Below are 18,702 nucleotides of genomic sequence, written 5' to 3'. Positions count from 1 at the left end.
TTTTTCGCTTTCGGTGCATGGATTGGCACTTAGTTTGTGGAACATGAGTGAAAAAAACCCAGAATTGTTACACGTTATCACTCTATCCAAGAAATTAGGATTATTTTAATGGTATTCAAAGTTTCAGTACAATCATTTCAGTGAGCTCCTTTCAGTTCGATAGCGAGAATTTTTAGCACCAATTTTGCACACACGTCATGCTAAATTGGTTACGTAAAATTTACCTTGCACAGTCTTTCTCTCTTCCTACAGTTGCAGCAATCAATCAAATACTCAACCAATATTCGATTGAATCAGATTACCAACTTTTTTGTTATTTTCGTCCATTTTTCATGAGTCATTTTCAGCGTCTTCCCAGCCGTCTTGGAAATGCTAGAACCAGTCAGAAACTCCTGTACATTATAGTCTTTGCCGTACATTTCTCTTAGTAAAAAATAGCTTTCAGTTGCTGTTTTTCTAAGTTACATGTGGAATCTCATGATATTTTGTTGCTCTGACAGACAATGACATCAAAACTATCATTGACGTGCTGCTGTCCATGAACCTGAAGGAGCTCCAGTTTTTTGTTAGGTAAGATTTCATATTGTGTCCGTTCCCTGGGCCATGCACATCTGCCATCCTCTTAACTGGCTTCGCCAGAGAGGTGTTAAGTTTGTCTGATCTGCAGATTTGCAATGGGCTTTTCAGTCCCTCAGCCAGTGTTTTTACAATGTTCCCTGTCTGGCTTCATCTACATTGAGTAAACCTGTGACCCTGGGTTGCGAGGTGCCCCAGTATAGCATTGGTGCCGTCCTGTCCCACTGGAAGCCAGATGACATGCAAGAGCCCACCACCTATACATCAGAAATGCTTGCTGCCACACAGTTTACATATTCGAAGTGGAAAAGGGGCACTAGTTATTATTTTTGGAGTTAAAAAGTTTCTCATTTTTTTGCATGGGATGAAGTCATCCTCATCACGGATTACAGACTGCCAGATTCCTTCTGTGGCCCTCATTCCCAGTTGCCCAATTGGACTGTCGACTGATTGCAGAGGTGGACGTTCTTCTTCAGTAACTACTGATATGATGTTCGTTACTGCTCCGCCACACAGCATGCCAATGCTGATGCGCTATCACGGCTACAAGTGGAGCCCAATCTGGAGTTTGATTGGCAGGATGCTTCTGTGTTTGCATTTGATAATGCCTTGCAGCAAACCCTATTGGTTTTTCCGTTGACTGCACTAAAGATCATGACCGCCATGGCTGCTGACCCGCTTTTCCGGAAAATCGTTTCAGCTGTCCAGATGGGTTGGCTGGAGGGCATCTCTCTGGATGTGGATCCAGCAAGGAGTATGTTTTTTCTTCAATGTGATCAACTCAACATTGTCCACAGAATCCTCATGCTTGCCAAGGCGGAACAATGCTGTTGAGTTGTGCCACCCTGGTGTTGTGTGCTTGCAGACTCCATTTGCTTCATGCATTGTATTGATGTTGTGGCGTAACAAGCTAGCTACGCCAAATTGAGAAGGGAGCCGAAAGGCATGCGTACACACACGCCGACTGGCGTCACGTCTGGAACAGGATGCGTTATGACTGCTATAAAGAAAATACGTAGCTTTGGAATATACTTAACTTTTAATCACTCCTTGTGATACATCTCTCTTGACTATACAAATGAGACTCGTAAGATACATGCACTGTTACAATTGGCGCCTTGCTAGGTCGTAGCCATGGACTCAGCAGAAGGCTATGCTAACTGTCTCTCGGCAAATGAGAGGAAAGGCTTCGTCCGTATAGTCGCTAGCAATGTCGTCCGTACAGCTGGGGCGAGTGCTATATCGTATCTCGAGACCTGCCTTGTGGTGGCGCTCGGTCTGCGATCACACAGTGGCGACACGCGGGTCCGACATGTACTAAATGGACCGCGGCCGATTTAAGCTACCACCTAGCAAGTGTGGTGTCTGGCGGTGACACCACAATTGAGATATGACTTGTATAAAGGCATTGGTGCTATGTCACATCTACTGGCCTGTGATCAAGTGTGACATCGAGCATCTGGTGTGGGCTTGCAAAGCTTGTGCACAGAACCTGGATTCACTGCTGTGCAAGATTTCTCCTTGTCTGGTCCTGGAGTTCTCTTGGGACAGGGCGCAAGTTGATTTGGTGTCTCCGTTTTTAGGCAGCATGTGGTTGTTTGTGATCAGTGTATTTTCCAATTACCTAAACTTAGCCAAGCTCTCCTCCACAGCGTCAACTGCCACTGTTTGTTGGTTGTCGCTTATTTTTGTCCATTAGGGATCCTCAAGGACACTTGTGTCTTATAACTATAGGCAGTTAGTGTTGTGGAAGTTTGAAGATTTTGCATTATAATAATGTCCTGCATCTGCCTGCCACCTCATTTCACCGAGCTTTTAACTCGGAGGTGGAGTGTTTCCTGTGTACATTCAAGACCCAAATAAAGAAATCAGTGTCTGTCTCATCCCATGGTGATGCATTGTCGTTTTCTCTGGCTAAGTATTGGGTGATGCTAGTCATCGGATGCCATCTGGTGGATGTGTTGCATCCTGAGTTACACGTCCCGGACCTCTGTGACCCACTATATTTTCTTTCTGGGTCTGCTGTTTGAACCCGGTCCTTTGGCTGGTGGCAGTGGCTGCGTCTGGGTGTCAGTGTGGGTCCCAAAGGCTGTTGGATTTCAGTAGGGAGCATCCGCTGGGTGGCTGGATTGTTCATGATGTTTCAAATGTGGGCTCCCACTTGCACAAGTGTACTGCCTTGTTGCTTCCCCCTCCATGCGCTCTGCTCTTCTCCCATTGCTTGCAGCCTCAGGTCCCAATGATGCTCACACCTGCATCTTCCAATGTAGAGCCCATGAATTTTAATCCACCCTCCTCCTCCCCCTCCCTCTCCCCCTCCCCCTCCCTCTCCCCCTCCCCCTCCCCCTCCCCCTCCTCCTCCCCTTCCCCCTCCTCCTCCCCCTCCCCTTCCCCCCTCCTCCCCCTCCCCCCCTCCCCTCATCCTCCCCTCCCCACCAATGGAAGTGACTTCACCTCCAATGCTGCCAGTGGAACTGTTGCCTCAGTCTCAGGGCCTTTCAACCCTTCCAGCAGAACAAGTGGCAGTGCATTGCCTCCTTTGGCAGTCAATCTGCTTCTGGGTTCTCCGATGGCCTCTCCAGTTCTTCAACAGAGGTCGTGGCCCAAGCCCTAAATGGCCTTCTCAGGTTGAGAGGTTTAGCATCCCAGTGAGTGGACATTGGGATGGAGACAGATGAGCTGGTCTGGGTAGCACTGCAGAATAGTGTGGAAACCTGCCATGGACAGCACATGCAGTGTTTAGTATGGGAGCACCAGTTAATGGAGGTGTTTACCTGTGAGTGGTAGTAAGTTGAGTGGGCCATCACTTAAGCTGAGTTCAGCTACTGGGGACACTGCCCCATGCATTGTGCTGAGTGTTGTTGACAACTGCTGAGTCGACAGTCAGGCACGCTACCTACATGCTGAGTTATTCCTGTGCACGTCTCTAAGAGGGTTCTGACTTTCTGCTTCCATAGATTGACCCACACAGAGAGTTTAATTCCCTCTCAGGGGTTCTGGTCCCCATTTATCATCAGGCTACCGTTGGCCCGTGAAGTACCTCTGCCGACAGTGTAATGTAGTGGCATTTTCAAACCAGTGTAGATACTAAAAGTTGCTCTCCGTATATCTATTCCAGATCTGGATGAATTCGAGGCAGAGCAGTAGGTGCTCAGCAAATTGGACTGAGCACTGTGAGTCAGGTTTTTAAATCTGAATGTAAAGACTACATTTAGGAATGAATGGACCACATCATTTGTATGTGATCTACAGTGCTGCTGAGTGACCATACAAAAGCCTTCCATAAAGTGTAGAAGATAGAGTACTTCTTGATGGAATAATGGGTGCTGCTTGGCAGTTCGTGACTGAGTTGGGACAGGCTTATGTGCTTACCACCTGCTGACAACCTTGCAGCCTTTTGGAGCAAAATGGTACCATGGCATCAGTGCTGAGCTCCAACTATTCCACTAAAGCAACATACATATGGTCAGAACATCAGAAGGATTTCAGGGAGAGATCACGTGTGTCTTGTTAATGCTGTAATAACATGACAGACTGTCGTTACCAACTAATGAGATATTGCCAAGACCACGGTGGAGCATTCACGTGAATCACTGCCACAGCCAGCTACCAAGCAGTTTCTGAGAGGAATAGTTTGTACTTCATGCCTGCCAATATCAGATCTGCCATTGCCATACAGAAGCTAGATACAGCATTGTCTGGCCTCAGTTTCTCACAAAATCCATTACAGCTTGTTGTGGTACCTCACATCCAAAAGTTGGGAAATACTTCTTAACGTTTATAATGTCGTGTAGAACATGGAATAATTTGCTGATTCGTGGAAGGGAGCTATTTTCATTTCACTCTTTAAGCCTGATAAGGACCAAACATGCTTTATTCAACCACTGTCTTATCTCTGGATCTTAAAAATCCAGACAGCTCCTATTTAATTTCAGTGAGTTCACAAAATATATTGTTTTAGTAACCAGACTCTGCTTCTGTTTAGCATACAAATAAGTTTCCCCTATTGAGGCATCACATAAACAGGTATTTTCTTTTACCTGGAGAGGGCCTTCTAATATTACTTGGAGACGTAATATCCTTTAACAGTTTCAGGTGCAGGGTTTCCAGGGATCTCTCTCTCTCTCTCTCTCTCTCTCTCTCTCTCTCTCTCTCTCTCTCTCTTTTTCCTTAGTACAAGGACCTTTCATCAGTTTTTAGTTCATCTTATAGCCTTGCAGCAGACATACATCAACTGTATGATAGTCAGGTGACTGAGGAAGTGAGCATTAAGATCTGGCTTTTAGTTTTCCACATAAAAATCTGTGACCTTTCCTCTTTTGGAAATACACTCCTCAGGTTTGCCACTGGGCAATATTGTGTAAGTCCTACCATATCTTTTCAAAGCAACAGTACCATATCTTCATGTGGTTGTGCTGTATGTGCACCAGATCCACCGGGAAAACCTTGAGCCGGCCGAAGTGGCCGTGCGGTTAAAGGCGCTGCAGTCTGGAACCGCAAGACTGCTACGGTCGCAGGTTCGAATCCTGCCTCGGGCATGGATGTTTGTGATGTCCTTAGGTTAGTTACGTTTAACTAGTTCTAAGTTCTTGGGGACTAATGACCTCAGCAGTTGAGTCCCATAGTGCTCAGAGCCATTTTTTTTGAAAACCTTGAATAGTCACATTACCCTCACGCTTTTCACCTCTAAGATTTTGGAATTGGGATTCACCTAGTGCTTGATATTTTAAAATGCTTTGTACGTAACACTTGGCGAGCAGTTTCATTTTGCTACAGTTTTTGTATGACTGTTAATGCATGGTGTATTGATCTTTCATCTTCTTGGAGATACTGAATGAGAGAATTACCCACAGGCGGAATTTAGGGTCAATCTCACTTCCAGCCCTTCAATTATTGATGCTGGTGAACCATCACTTTACATTAGACAGCATTTCCATGTGATGCAGATTGCATTCAAAATACACACATTTGCACACCATACAGTTGTTGACCTACCTGTGGAGTAATTTGCCAATAATTATCTACAAGAAATGAGACGCTATCAGATTCATGCAAAAGTATGTTTTAGGAGAAACAATGTTTTAAATTTAGCCAATTTTTGAAAAGAAACCACACAAAATGTGTTTTGGATCTATATTTTATCATATTTTGGACAAGCACCGCAATTTTACTACTATGTGTACATATGAGTCAAAATGGAGAGACTTCCCTGATCACAAAGTTGTCTTTGACCCTGTCCACACTGGAATAGATTACGTGTGGCAGTGATGAGAAGTTCCATACCTACTTTGATTCTCTTAGTTCTGTTCAAGGTCCTAAACAAGTTGACATAGAGGTATTGGTTAATGGTGTAGAACATACTGCACTCATTTCATCTACAGCAAAAGCAAGGGAAGGAGTTGAAACGTGAGTGGGAGAGGAGGGTCAAGCTGTTTTAGCAACCAAGGAGGCCAGCAACAATGGCAGTAGATCAAGTTATCATTACGTAACTGGCTACTACCTCACTGTTGAGGCAGAAGGTCACACGCCAATGAGAGGAAGACTAAATGCTATAAATGGTGAAAGCAATGACTCAGCCATAATGTTTTGCCTTCCAGCCACACATCTGTAATGATGTATCTCTCATCCATGTTTTTATATGACATAGTCTCCTCAAAGATTGCTTTCTAATCCGGCAATAAGATTCGTGAGTTGTTATGCTAGTGACATTCATTTTTTCCGACAACATAGTGAAATGGAGCAAATCTCATATTTTTATGAATGGACGCCGGTAAATGTAAGGATCAGCCCTCTATTTAAGCTATGAAAAAAGTTTAGTGTGTGTTTTTACAGTTTTGTGTTTTGTCTGTATATTGTCTTGTTTGTCACCATCAGTACCAGGCATTGAATAAACACAGAAAAACTAAGTAATCTCTAAATAGCCAGTGCCTTATTTCTCAGTATATTCTGTAACTTGCTGACTGTGAAACAATTGCCTGTGGCACCAACTGGGCCACATGGGTTCCATCACCTGACATTATTACCGCTGACATTTCATTTTGCAATTCAAAATATGAAAATTTCATTGTGTGTGTCCATTTTACTGCATCCAAAATAGATGCTTCTTGAGAAATGTGATAGCCTGTACTACTTGAGCCACAGGTTTCTTCTCAGAGAATTTAGGAGAATACATATAATGAGAGTAAAGCCTAGTAGGCAGTACACTCTTCAGAAGAATGTTGCTGATGGCATTCAGAAATTATTTGCAGTAATAATATTTTCATTAAATTTTATACCAGAAGTTATATAAACTGAAACGTGATTGCTCAGTATTTTCTGTCTCTGGGTAACTTAATGTGTAACGTAGTTGTTTTCCATGTAATATATCATGATTGTATTTGCAGACAATCCTGGCACTTGCTAAGAAACTGCTGACAAAAGAAATGCTGGTGTTCTTGGATGAACAAGCTCTTGAAGTTTATTGTTCTGGTCATATCAAGATATTCCCATACAAATCTTTCAGTGAGACTATAAACCTTGTCATTGTTACATTGTTGCGTGAGCTGCTACAGTACCAGAAAGGTAAGGTTAATTGTGAATTATTCTAATGCTTCAAATCTGTTTTGATGAACTTTTTAATAGCTCACTTTAGAAGTCCTCATAAGCTTAATGCCAGTAATTTCTATTTTCTTATCAAATTCCAAGATAGTCAGTAGACAAGGCCTTCATAATACCTGATTTGCCCACATGAAGATATGGTTGTATTTGTCTATATTAAGATGCTCCTAATAACCTTTGATGACTTCTCATGTGAGGTATTGATAGGTTAAGTGCATTAGTTTCGTTGTTTTTGGGTTCCCAATGTCATTACACATTATTTAATTTTGTACAGTTGCTTAGATTACATTTTCTTGTATGATTTGTTTGAAATTCATAGTAACAGTTTCATTTGGGTGTCTTAATATTATAGAATAACTGTTGCACTGTGCACTGGCTTTTGCAGAAATATGGAAATAGTAATTGTAACAATATTATGAGAAGGAAAGTTGCTATTCACTGTATAACAGAGATGCTGAGTTGCAGATAGGCACAACAAAAGTCTTTTTGTTGTGCCTATCTGCGACTCAGCATCTCCCCTGTATGGTCAGTAGTAACTTTCCTTCTCATGATATTGTTATATTCCATCCTGGTTTTTCCAGTGTTTGAAATAGTAATTCTTTATGTTGCAGATTTATAGCAGGTATTTTGAAATATATTCTAAGCTCAGACATAATGAGGTATCTTAAAGAGAATGTTCACTATGCCAAACTGTGATTTCCTCACAAGACATCCTGAAAGCCATGGATCTGTGACGGACTGTGATGGTATTTTCAGACTATACTGGCACTTGCTAAGAAACTGCTGACAAAAGAAATGCTGGTGTTCTTGGATGAACAAGATCTTGATGTTTACATTGCAATATTTCTTGATTTCCAAAAACAGTTTGACTGAGTACTACAATTAAACAATAGGAACTCCAGATTGGAATATCAACAATGTAAGGAAAAGATAGATTGCTACTTGCCATAAAGACAACACATTAAGTTGCAAACAGGCACAACTAAAAACACTTACACAGCAATCTATCAGTACCGTATGTAGCCGTTATGTTCTGCATTGTGATACTGGCTGAAAACTGGAGTATGGAAGTACAACACTGACTACTTTAAATAATCCTACCCGACAGATGCACAATTGAGTTTCACAGTCTCTTACTTTCACTGTCCACAACCCCCCATATACACATTTAAAATGGCCAGAGCACTATTGTTTAACTTTTGATAAGCCTCATTAATAGCTTTCAGGTGAACATCCAGAGACTGCTACAATATTTTGCTGTTGAATATCTACGAGCAGTAAAAACCTAACCACAAAGTTCACATTTCTTGAAGAATAGAAAGGCATGTTTGGAGCAGACACTGTCATTGTTTTTTTTTCACACAGCATAATTGTGTAACAAGAGTAGGTCAATTGTGCAGGCTGTTGTCCTTGTACCCACTGACAAATCTGATGTCATCCCAAGAACCATATGTAAGCCTGGCCCCTCTGTGTACCTCTGGTATGGCCATCTGTAACAACTGAGGTGCACAAGCCACCCCACAGCTGCATAGTCCATTAATACAATGCTGCCTCTGTCCTTTTTTGTAAAATTCGGTAGGAGTTTAAATTTGTCATCATGAAAATACAATCTATTACTTGGGATTACCATGTCAAAATGTACATTATCTCTTGAGACTGGTGTATTCTGAAAATTGCATTTTTATCTTCTACCTTTGGCTGCCTGCTACCCATGGCCACAATATCTGCAGTTCCAGGTGCCACCAGGAATATAAAGAATATCTTCTCAAGTCACATCCCTGTTTGCTGTAACATCTGAGTTGCTATCAATATATTTGGTTGAACACAGTGACAAAAATATTCACATTAATGAAACCTCAAAAAAATTAAAATGTCAAATCAAGCCACAATGAAATAAAATAGTGTAGGTGTGTGGTCAGGAACAGTCACAAGGTGAGGTTTTCTGCTGTATCTTGCATATGTGAAACAACTGTCAGCCTGCCATTCTACTGTCTTCACCAATGATAGTATTGTGTAATCACAGGCATTTTTATTGCAGATTATTACTGTACTACCCTCGTTTATTTAGTGGTGTGTGTAATAATAGTTGTTATTCATAAAAATGATGGTGGCAGGAATGAGATGTTCAAACTGGGAAATAATTTTTGGATATCTGTTGGTACCTTATATTGATCAAAAAGTGTACCATAGTAATTTTTTAAAGATTTATTTATAAATGAGGCCAGGACATTACTGTATTGGGGTTACGCACCTCCTGAAAGTATAAAATTCATAATGTAATCCTCTGTTTTAGTAGTTCTTTCACTATGAAGAGGTTGAAAAATCAGCCAATCAGTTGCAAATAAAATTTTATTAGCCCTTGACCTAGGTTTCAATACTTGTAAAAATATCTTCTTCAGAAGTATTGGCCTTGTTACATCACATTGCTGTTTCGCACCCGTGTTTAAAATTCTTTCAGTATTATGTAAGAAGACATTACTGCCAGTCAGATGCTGTTTACTAATATATGACCAAGTTGCAGTTTACAGTGTCATCAGCCTGTTGAATGAGATTTTTTTACCTGTATATTCTTTCTTGCAATTGTAAAATTTAAAATTGAATTTATTGAGTATGATGAACATCTTCGTAGTCAGTGGCATCACCACAAAAAAATTATGGTATGAAGGCAACATTCTTCCAATTTGATTGTACATATATTTAGACCAAGGAAAGGCATGAATAAATACACAGCCTATGTTGAAAATTCACCTTGATTCAGTAATTTAACAGAAATAATTAATTATTGGTTTCTGCATAAATAAAGGCTTCCAAATCCTCTCTTCACTTACAGATTTGCCAAGTCCTTTCACACGTGATGTCCAGGAATTTGTGAAAGGATTATTTCTCTCAGGCCAGACAGAATTGCAATCACGTCACCATGATGCCAGTGAACAAGAGGACAAAGAAAGCAAATTTGCAACAGTTAACAAATTTGAAGTGAACGTAATGGCAAATGCTGCATGTGTTGACTTGCTTGTGTGGGCTATTGGTGATGAAACAGGTGAGCTTGAAAAAATATATATAATGTTTGAGTATTCATTCCAGATATATTGTAGAAACTTGTCATTACTAATTTTTAAAGAGTAGTTACAGATATAAAGTACAGGAACACTTGTAAAGTATATCAAGATAAACTAACTTGGATGATTATAAGCATAAATTAAAACACTGCACAAACAGTAAATTGTTTCAATGCAGGTAACTAAGTCTTCTTACAGCAAGTTATAAATACAGAGGTATTTTATGGTTGTATCACTGATGCGTGCATTTTTTTTGTGTTAGGTAACACTGTGATGAGTATGTAGTGTAAATTTTTTAAGTCATGATAGTTACTGTGTTATAAGTGTAACTATTTGATGAAACTATGTTAAGGGGAAGACAACTGAGTTAAGATCAAATAAAAGAAATGTTTCAGAAGCTGGATTTGATTAAATAGAGTGCATGAAATTGAGCACAATAGAAATATCAAGCAAACTGATTACAATAGTTACGAAAGCAATTGAGAACTGAAAGTCAATAGAGTAAAGTAAACAAAATTAAAATAGAATAGAGGGAAACATTCCACGCGGGAAAAATATATCTAAAAGGAAAGATGATGAAACTTACCAAACAAAAGCGCTGGCAGGTCGATAGACACACAAACAAACACAAACATACACACAAAATTCAAGCTTTCGCAACAAACTGTTGCCTCATCAGGAAAGAGGGGAAGGAGAGGGAAAGACGAAAGGATGTGGGTTTTAAGGGAGAGGGTAAGGAGTCATTCCAATCCCGGGAGCGGAAAGACTTACCTTAGGGGGAAAAAAGGACGGGTATACACTCGCGCACACACACACATATCCATCCACACATACACAGACACAAGCAGACATTGTTAAGGCCTTAACAATGTCTGCTTGTGTCTGTGTATGTGTGGATGGATATGTGTGTGTGTGCGAGTGTATACCCGTCCTTTTTTCCCCCTAAGGTAAGTCTTTCCGCTCCCGGGATTGGAATGACTCCTTACCCTCTCCCTTAAAACCCACATCCTTTCGTCTTTCCCTCTCCTTCCCCTCTTTCCTGATGAGGCAACAGTTTGTTGCGAAAGCTTGAATTTTGTGTGTATGTTTGTGTTTGTTTGTGTGTCTATCGACCTGCCAGCGCTTTTGTTTGGTAAGTTTCATCATCTTTCCTTTTAGATATAAAATTAAAATAGTATTAATATAATAGAGGGAAACATTCCACGTGGGAAAAATATATCTAAAAACAAAGATGATGTGACTTACCAAACGAAAGCGCTGGCAGGTCGATAGACACACAAACAAACACAAACATACACACAAAATTCTAGTTTTCGCAACCACTGGTTGCTTCGTCAGGAAAGAGGGAAGGAGAGGGAAAGACGAAAGGATGTGGGTTTTAAGGGAGAGGGTGAGGAGTCATTCCAATCCTGGGAGCAGAAAGACTTACCTTAGGGGGAAAAAAGAACGGGTATACACTCGCGCGCGCACACACACACACACATATCCATCCACACATATACAGACACAAGCCACTAAATCTTTGACGAGGGCTGTTTGGTTGAATCTGGGAGTGGGGCTGAAGGTGAGGCCTTTGGATGGGACAGAGGTTTCGGATTGGGAGAGAGGTTTGGAGGAAAGGTTAACTACTGAATTAGGGTGTTGTGGTTCCAGATTGTGTTGATTGGAATTTTGAGGTTTTGGAGGAAGTGGAGCTGGAAGTGGGAGATTGAGTAGATGGGAGAGACTGGGCTTGTGTGCAATGAGAGGAGGTTGAGGTTTGCTGGAAAGGTTGTGAAGGGTGAGTGAGTTGCCTTTCCGGAGGTGGGAAACCAGGAGAGTGGACAGTTTTTTGAGGTGGAGGGTGGCATGCTGTTCTAATTTGCGGTTGGCCTGTAGGAGGATGCTCTGAACAACCGGTGTGGATGTGGGGGAGGAAAGATTAAGGACTTTTATTAAGGATAGGAGTTGACGGGTGTGTTCATTGGCTAAGTTGATGTGTAGGTGAAGGATTAGGTGGCTGAGGGCAATGTATTGCTCAGTTTGGAACTGGTATAGGGACTGATGGAAAGAAGGGTTGCAGCCAGAGATGGGAACTTTAAGTGTGAGGCCTTTGGGGGTAATGCCAAATGTTAGACAAGCCTGAGAAAATAGAATATGGGAGCGTAATCTGGCTAGGGCGAAGGCATGTTTGCGGAGGGAATGTAAATAAAACTTAATGGGGTCGTTGTGGGGGTGTTGTGAGGGTGACATGGTATTAGAAGGTGGAAAGTGTAACATGAGGCTGAAATGAAAATGAAAATAAAAATATATGGGGAGAGATAAAGGTGAACTGGAAAGTAACTGGAGATCTGGTGTGAAAAAGGCGAAAAGGTGTTGGTTACAGCTGGGCTATGTTGGACTTGGGTTGGTAGACAACGATGTGCACAAAGGTTAGGTGGTTGTGTTGCCGCCAAAACACGTTAAAGGACGGAGAAATTCGGGAAAATTTCGAAAAAAAACTGCGTGTAATGTATTAAAAGGAGTGGTTTTGTGGTAGCAGATTATGAAAATGAGGCTAACAATAGTCTGACGAAGAAATAATGACGTTAAAACCTGTGGGAAGCGGCTAAAAATTATCAGTGATGTGGGAAAAAGGGCAATGGAAATAAAGTGCAAGTTATTAGAAATAGCCGAAATGGTTGTTTAAAAGGTGAAAGGAACTGTTTGTGAACTAGAAACGGTGGATTTTATAGCAGCGGTAGTGTTGAAAGCGGCAAAAAAATTTTTTTGGTTATGGTTTGGAAGTGGGTTACGTATTATTGAGTATATATAGGCGGGATAAAGTTGTATAGCAGATTACGGTAAAAAGGAGAAGGTGAATACAAAGTGAAACTAGTGGCAAAAACAGAAAGAGAAAATAAGACAACAGGAAAGATTTCGAAATGCAACAGTGACAATAACAAACGTAATTGTTGGGTTCAAATTAATGATATTAATATAATAGAGGGAAACATTCCATGTGGGAAAAATATATCTAAAAACAAAGATGATGTGACTTACCAAATGAAAGCGCTGGCAGGTCGATAGACACACAAACAAACACAAACATACACACAAAATTCTAGCTTTCGCAACCACCGGTTGCTTCGTCAGGAAAGAGGGAAGGAGAGGGAAAGACGAAAGGATGTGGGTTTTAAGGGAGAGGGTAAGGAGTCATTCCAGTCCCGGGAGCGGAAAGACTTACCTTAGGGGGAAAAAAGGACGGGTATACACTCGCGCACACACACACATATCCATCCACACATATACAGACACAAGCCAAGCCCTCTTTCCTGACGAAGCAACCGGTGGTTGCGAAAGCTAGAATTTTGTGTGTATGTTGGTGTTTGTTTGTGTGTCTATCGACCTGCCAGTGCTTGTGTTTGGTAAGTCACATCATCTTTGTTTTTAGATACAAAATTAAAATAGTATGTACAATAAGGGAATGGCAATCATTCACGTACAGAGGATTCATGTGTGTAGCATGCATTCACACCACCTTTTTTGAGTACCATCTCTTTTTCTGAGAGTAGTACGCACATTCACAGACAACCACATGGACACCCAAACACCCGCACCTGCAGCCACAGCAAGCTATGAAATTTGCTTATGATTTACTCACCCAATTATTGTGACTTTCGATCTAGTCTGATGATAACATATATTCTGATCCTTGTGGTGGTGCGAATATGGAAGATGGCTGAGCAAAGTTACTGTGTCAATACAGCGTGTAAGATACTCTTTTGTTGAACAATCAAACAATGGAATATCAACATTGTAGAAAAAGACAATTGCTACTTACCTTAAAGAAAACACATCAAGTTGCAGACAGGCACAATTGAAAGACAGTCATGTACAGCTTTTGAGTGCAGCCTTTATGACCAGCAACTCCAGCATCTTGGACCAGAATGCAACATCATGTGGGATGCAAGCAGCAATCTGGAGGGGGCAGGGAAGGAGAAGGGATCGTAGTGTACAGGTGGGAGAGAGACTTATGCTGTCTGGTGGAGTGTGCAGGGACTTTTTAGACTGCCAACACGCACAGTGTCGGATGGTTGTGGGACAGGGAAGTGGGTAAAAAAAGAGCAAAAAAAGGAGAGGAGTGGGGAAAGATAGGCAGATGCATTTTGCAGAGGGATGCAAATAAACAGGGTGAGAGATGATAATGAGGAGGAGATTATAGGGAAGAATGGGTGGAGGGTGTGGGGACAGTATGTTACCATAGTTTGAGGCTGGAATATGTATGGTAGCGGAGAATGTGTTGTAAGGGTAACTCCCATCTGCACAGTTCAGAAAAGTTGGTAGTGGGGGCAAGGATCCGAATGGCTCGGGTAGTGAAGCAGCCATTGAAATCAAGTGTGTTATGTGCAGTTGTATGTTGTGCCACAGGGTTTTCTACTTTGCTCTTGACCACTGTTTAGCATGGCCATTTATCCTTGTGGACAGCTGGTTGGTAGTCATACCAATATAAAATGCTGTATAATGATTGCAATAGAAATGACATAGCTGCTTTCACAGGTGGCACCAGCCCCCAGGTGGGGTAGGATAAACCTGTTACAGACCTGGAATAGAAAGTGCTGGATGGGTGAATTGGGCATGTTTTGCACGTGGGTCTTCTACAGGGGTATTATCCTTGGGGCAAGGGTTTGGGATTGGGAGTGGCGTAGGTATAAACTAGGATGTTGTGGACAATGGGTGGGCGAGGGGGGATGTATCTTGGGTAGGATGTCCCTCATTTCAGGGCATGATGATAGGTAATCAAAGCCCTGGCGAAGAATGTGGTTCGGTTGTTCCAGTCTGGGATGGTACTGGGTGATGAAGGGGCTGGTTCTTGGGGGTGATGGGAGGATTGGGGGTGTGAGGGGAACAGGCACAAGAGATCTGTTTGTGGACTAGATTTGGGGCATAGTGTCTGTAAAGGTCTTGGTGGGACCCTCAGCATATTGCGCAAGGGAATGTTTTTCACTGCAGATACACCATCCCTGGGTGGCCATACTATATGGGAGGGATTTTTTGGTGTGAAAGGGATGACAGCTGTGAAAATACATGTACTGTTGGTTGTTGGTTGGTTTAATGTGGACAGAGGTATGATTGGAGCAATCAGAAAGGACGTGGTCAGCATGTAGAAAGGTGGCAAACTGGGTTGAGGAGGACCACATGAAGCGGATGGGGGAGAAGGTGTTGAGATTGCAGAGGAATGAAGATAGGGGGCCTTGGCTCTGAGTCCACTTTGTGAAAATATCATCAATGAACCTGAACCAGACAAGGGGTTTGATGTTTTGGGAGGCTAGGAAGGTGTCCTCTGGATGGCCTATAAAAATGTTGGGATAAGAGGGTGCCCATGGCTGTGCCACACATTTTTTGTGTATCTTCCCTTCAAATGAGAAGCAGTTGCGGGTTAGAATAAAGTTAGTAAGATGCATGAGGTAGTGGGTTTGGAGTCCGAAGGACATTGGGAAAGGTAGTGTTCAATAGTGGTAAGACCATGGTTATGGGGGACATTGATGTATAGGTAGGTGGCATCAACAGTGATGACCAGGAATCCAGGGGGTAAAGGAGTGTGTGAGTGGTGCAGGTGGAGAGTCAGGGAGTAAGTGGTTGGTGTCTTTGATATGGGAGGCTTTATTGCGGGCAGTTGGTTGGAGGTTTTGGTCAATGAGAGCCAAAATTCTTTCAATGGAAGCACAAGAACCATCTGCAATGGGGAGTCTGGGATTGTAGGGTTTGTGAATTTTGGGGAGCATGTAGAAGGTGGGGTGTGCAGGGTGTCATAGGATTGAGCAGGTAAATGGATTCAGGGGAGATGTTCTGGGAAGGACGTAAGGCCTTAAGCAGGGATTAGAGTTTGTGTTGGATTTCTGGGATGGGTTCACTTTGGCAGAGTTAATAGGCAGAGCAGTCAGATAATTGGCAGAGGACTTCTGCCAGGTAGTCACTGTGATTCATAACAACAGTGGTGGAACATTTGTCTGCAGGTAGGATGACTAGGTCAGGATTTGTTTTGAGGTTGTGTATGGCTGTTCTTTCTTTTACTGAAAGATTTGTGTTCTGAGGAAGGGATGTGGGGAAGGTTGGTGAGGCTAAGTTTGAGGTAAGGAATTCCTGGAAGGTGGCCTGCGGGTGGGCGGCGGGAGGGGGGTGGGGGGCAGGGAGGAGATCACTGAGGGACTGGAAGGGGAGTAGATCTTTGACAGGTCCAGCATGGTTAAATTTGGATGAAGGGCTGAAGATGAGGTGATGCCTTTGGATAGGACTGAAACTTCTATGGGACTGAAGGTTTTGGTGGAAAGATTAACAACAGCATTACAGGAATGTTTTGGCTCTCGATTTGGTGAAGAGTTGGTAGTTTTGGAGGACGTGGCAAGCTGAAAACGTCAGCTTGGCAGGATTTAGCTGGTATGAGGGGTGGATGAGGAGGGACACTGTGGGTATGATAGGAGTTAGATAGTGGTGCCCCAAGGTGGTAGTAGGATGTCAGCAGGTTGGATGACTTATGGAAGTGGTGTCGGGAATGCTGATTCAAGTGCTGGAGAGCAAGGTATACAGTTTCAGAGATGTTATGTATGGAGTAGGGATTGCATAGTAGTAGTATCTTGGGGAGGGAGCAGAAGCGGTTCTGGGATGCCTGTGCCATGGAGATGTGTTTTTGCAGTACCAGGTTTATGAGGGCCAAGGATTGGCAGAATCTGAAAAGGTATAGGTCATTGTGAAAGAAGGGATGGGATCCAGAGAAAGAAATCTTTACAGATAGGCCATTTGGGGGGACTTCATGGTTTAGGATGTGGGACTGGGTTTTAGCCAGGGAAAGGGGTACCTTCCTGAGGTTGCACAAGGGTCAATTGTGGCAGGAATTATGTAGAGGAAATGGGATTGATGCAGAAATGGACAAAATGGATGTTATTAGTTTTGAGAGGAGCTGGATAAGTGAAAAGACACATAAAGATGCTTTAAAAATTGTAAAGACACACATAAACATGCACAGATACACAAAAATACCTGTTCCAGTCCTGTCAGATGTTTATCTTATCCCATCAGGAGCTGGACCACCCGTGAAAGCAGCTATGTTATTTACCAGCTTTGCTGCAATCATTGCACAGCATTTTACCGGGTGATCAAAAAGTCAGTATAAATTTGAAAACTTAATAAACCACGGAATAATGTAGATAGAGAGGTAAAAATTGACACACATGCTTGGAATGACATGGGGTTTTATTAGGAAAAAAAAACAAATTTCACAAAATGTCCGACATATGGCGCGTCGTTTGATGATGATTGTATGCTCAGCCGCCACTTTCGTCATGCTTGGCCTCCCATGTCCCCAGACCTCAGTCCGTGCGATTATTGGCTTTGGGGTTACCTGAAGTCGCAAGTGTATCGTGATCGACCGACATCTCTGGGGATGCTGAAAGACAACAATTGACGCCAATGCCTCACCATAACTGCGGACATGCTTTACAGTGCTGTTCACAACATTATTCCTCAACTGCAGCTATTGTTGAGTAATGATGGTGGACATATTGAGTATTTCCTGTAAAGAACATCATCTTTGCTTTGTCTTATGTTGTTATACTAATTATTGCTATTCTGATCAGATGAAGCACCATCTGTTGGACATTTTTTGAACTTTTGTATTTTTTTGATTCCAATAAAACCCCATGTCATTCCAAGCATGTGTGTCAATTTGTACCTCTCTATCTACATTATTCCGTGACTTATTCAGTTTTCAAATTTATACTGACTTTTTGATCACCCGGTATATTGGTATGACTAGCAACCAGCTGTCCACCAGGATTATTTATTTAGTGTATGGCTAATATAGACATGTCATAAAATTAAATTTTGGAGGATGATGTTTCGAGTTCTCAACTTTTGAGTCAAGTTAAGAAGATGCTGTTTGAAGCATATTGTACGGTCCAGGATGACATCAAAATATTTTGGGTTCCAATTATGATGAAGAATTCTACCTCTGAAACTTACTTCCAGTTTTACATTCGCCAACCAATTATTTAAATGGAAGCAACACACTTCTGTTTAACTCACACTGGGTTGGAGTCTCCAGATTTTGAAGTAATTATCTAATACAGACAGGTCATTGGCTAGAATCTCTTCTGTTGTCCTTATTTTCTGGTGTTGTACAGCTAGAGCCAGGTCATCGACATAGCTGAATTTTCTGGACAAAGTGTCAGGTAGATCAGATAGGTATAGATTGAACAGTAATGGTGAGAGAACTGATCCTTGGGGGAATCCATTGTTTAGCTTCCCCTCCTTATTTATGTTGCTTCCAGTGATTACCTGGAACTTCCAATTGCTTAGCATGCTGTTAATCAGTTTAGCCATTGTTCTGCAGGGGATGATGCGGAGAAATTTGTAGATAAGGCCTTCCCTCCACACAGTGTCGAAGGCGGCAGTTAGATCCACAAACACCACAGATGTTTTCTGCTTCATTTGGCATCCTGACTCTATGACAGAT

At 42.1% G+C, this 18,702-nt stretch overlaps 1 protein-coding gene across 2 annotated transcripts in view; it reads left to right on the top strand.

The window, feature by feature from the left end:
• The window catches only part of LOC124544611 (phosphatidylinositol 4-kinase alpha), a 203,249-nt gene that overhangs the window by 24,013 nt on the left and 160,534 nt on the right, over positions 1–18,702 (top strand). For both annotated transcript variants that reach the window (XM_047123207.1, XM_047123208.1), the window contains exons 7-8: positions 6,960–7,137; positions 10,004–10,213. In XM_047123207.1, the coding sequence (XP_046979163.1) occupies positions 6,960–7,137; positions 10,004–10,213 (388 nt within the window). The remainder of the gene's footprint in view (positions 1–6,959; positions 7,138–10,003; positions 10,214–18,702) is intronic.

Source organism: Schistocerca americana, chromosome 8, assembly GCF_021461395.2.
Source record: "Schistocerca americana isolate TAMUIC-IGC-003095 chromosome 8, iqSchAmer2.1, whole genome shotgun sequence".
In the NCBI taxonomy this organism is placed as follows: domain Eukaryota; kingdom Metazoa; phylum Arthropoda; class Insecta; order Orthoptera; family Acrididae; genus Schistocerca; species Schistocerca americana.
This window is presented reverse-complemented; position numbering and strand designations above follow the sequence as displayed.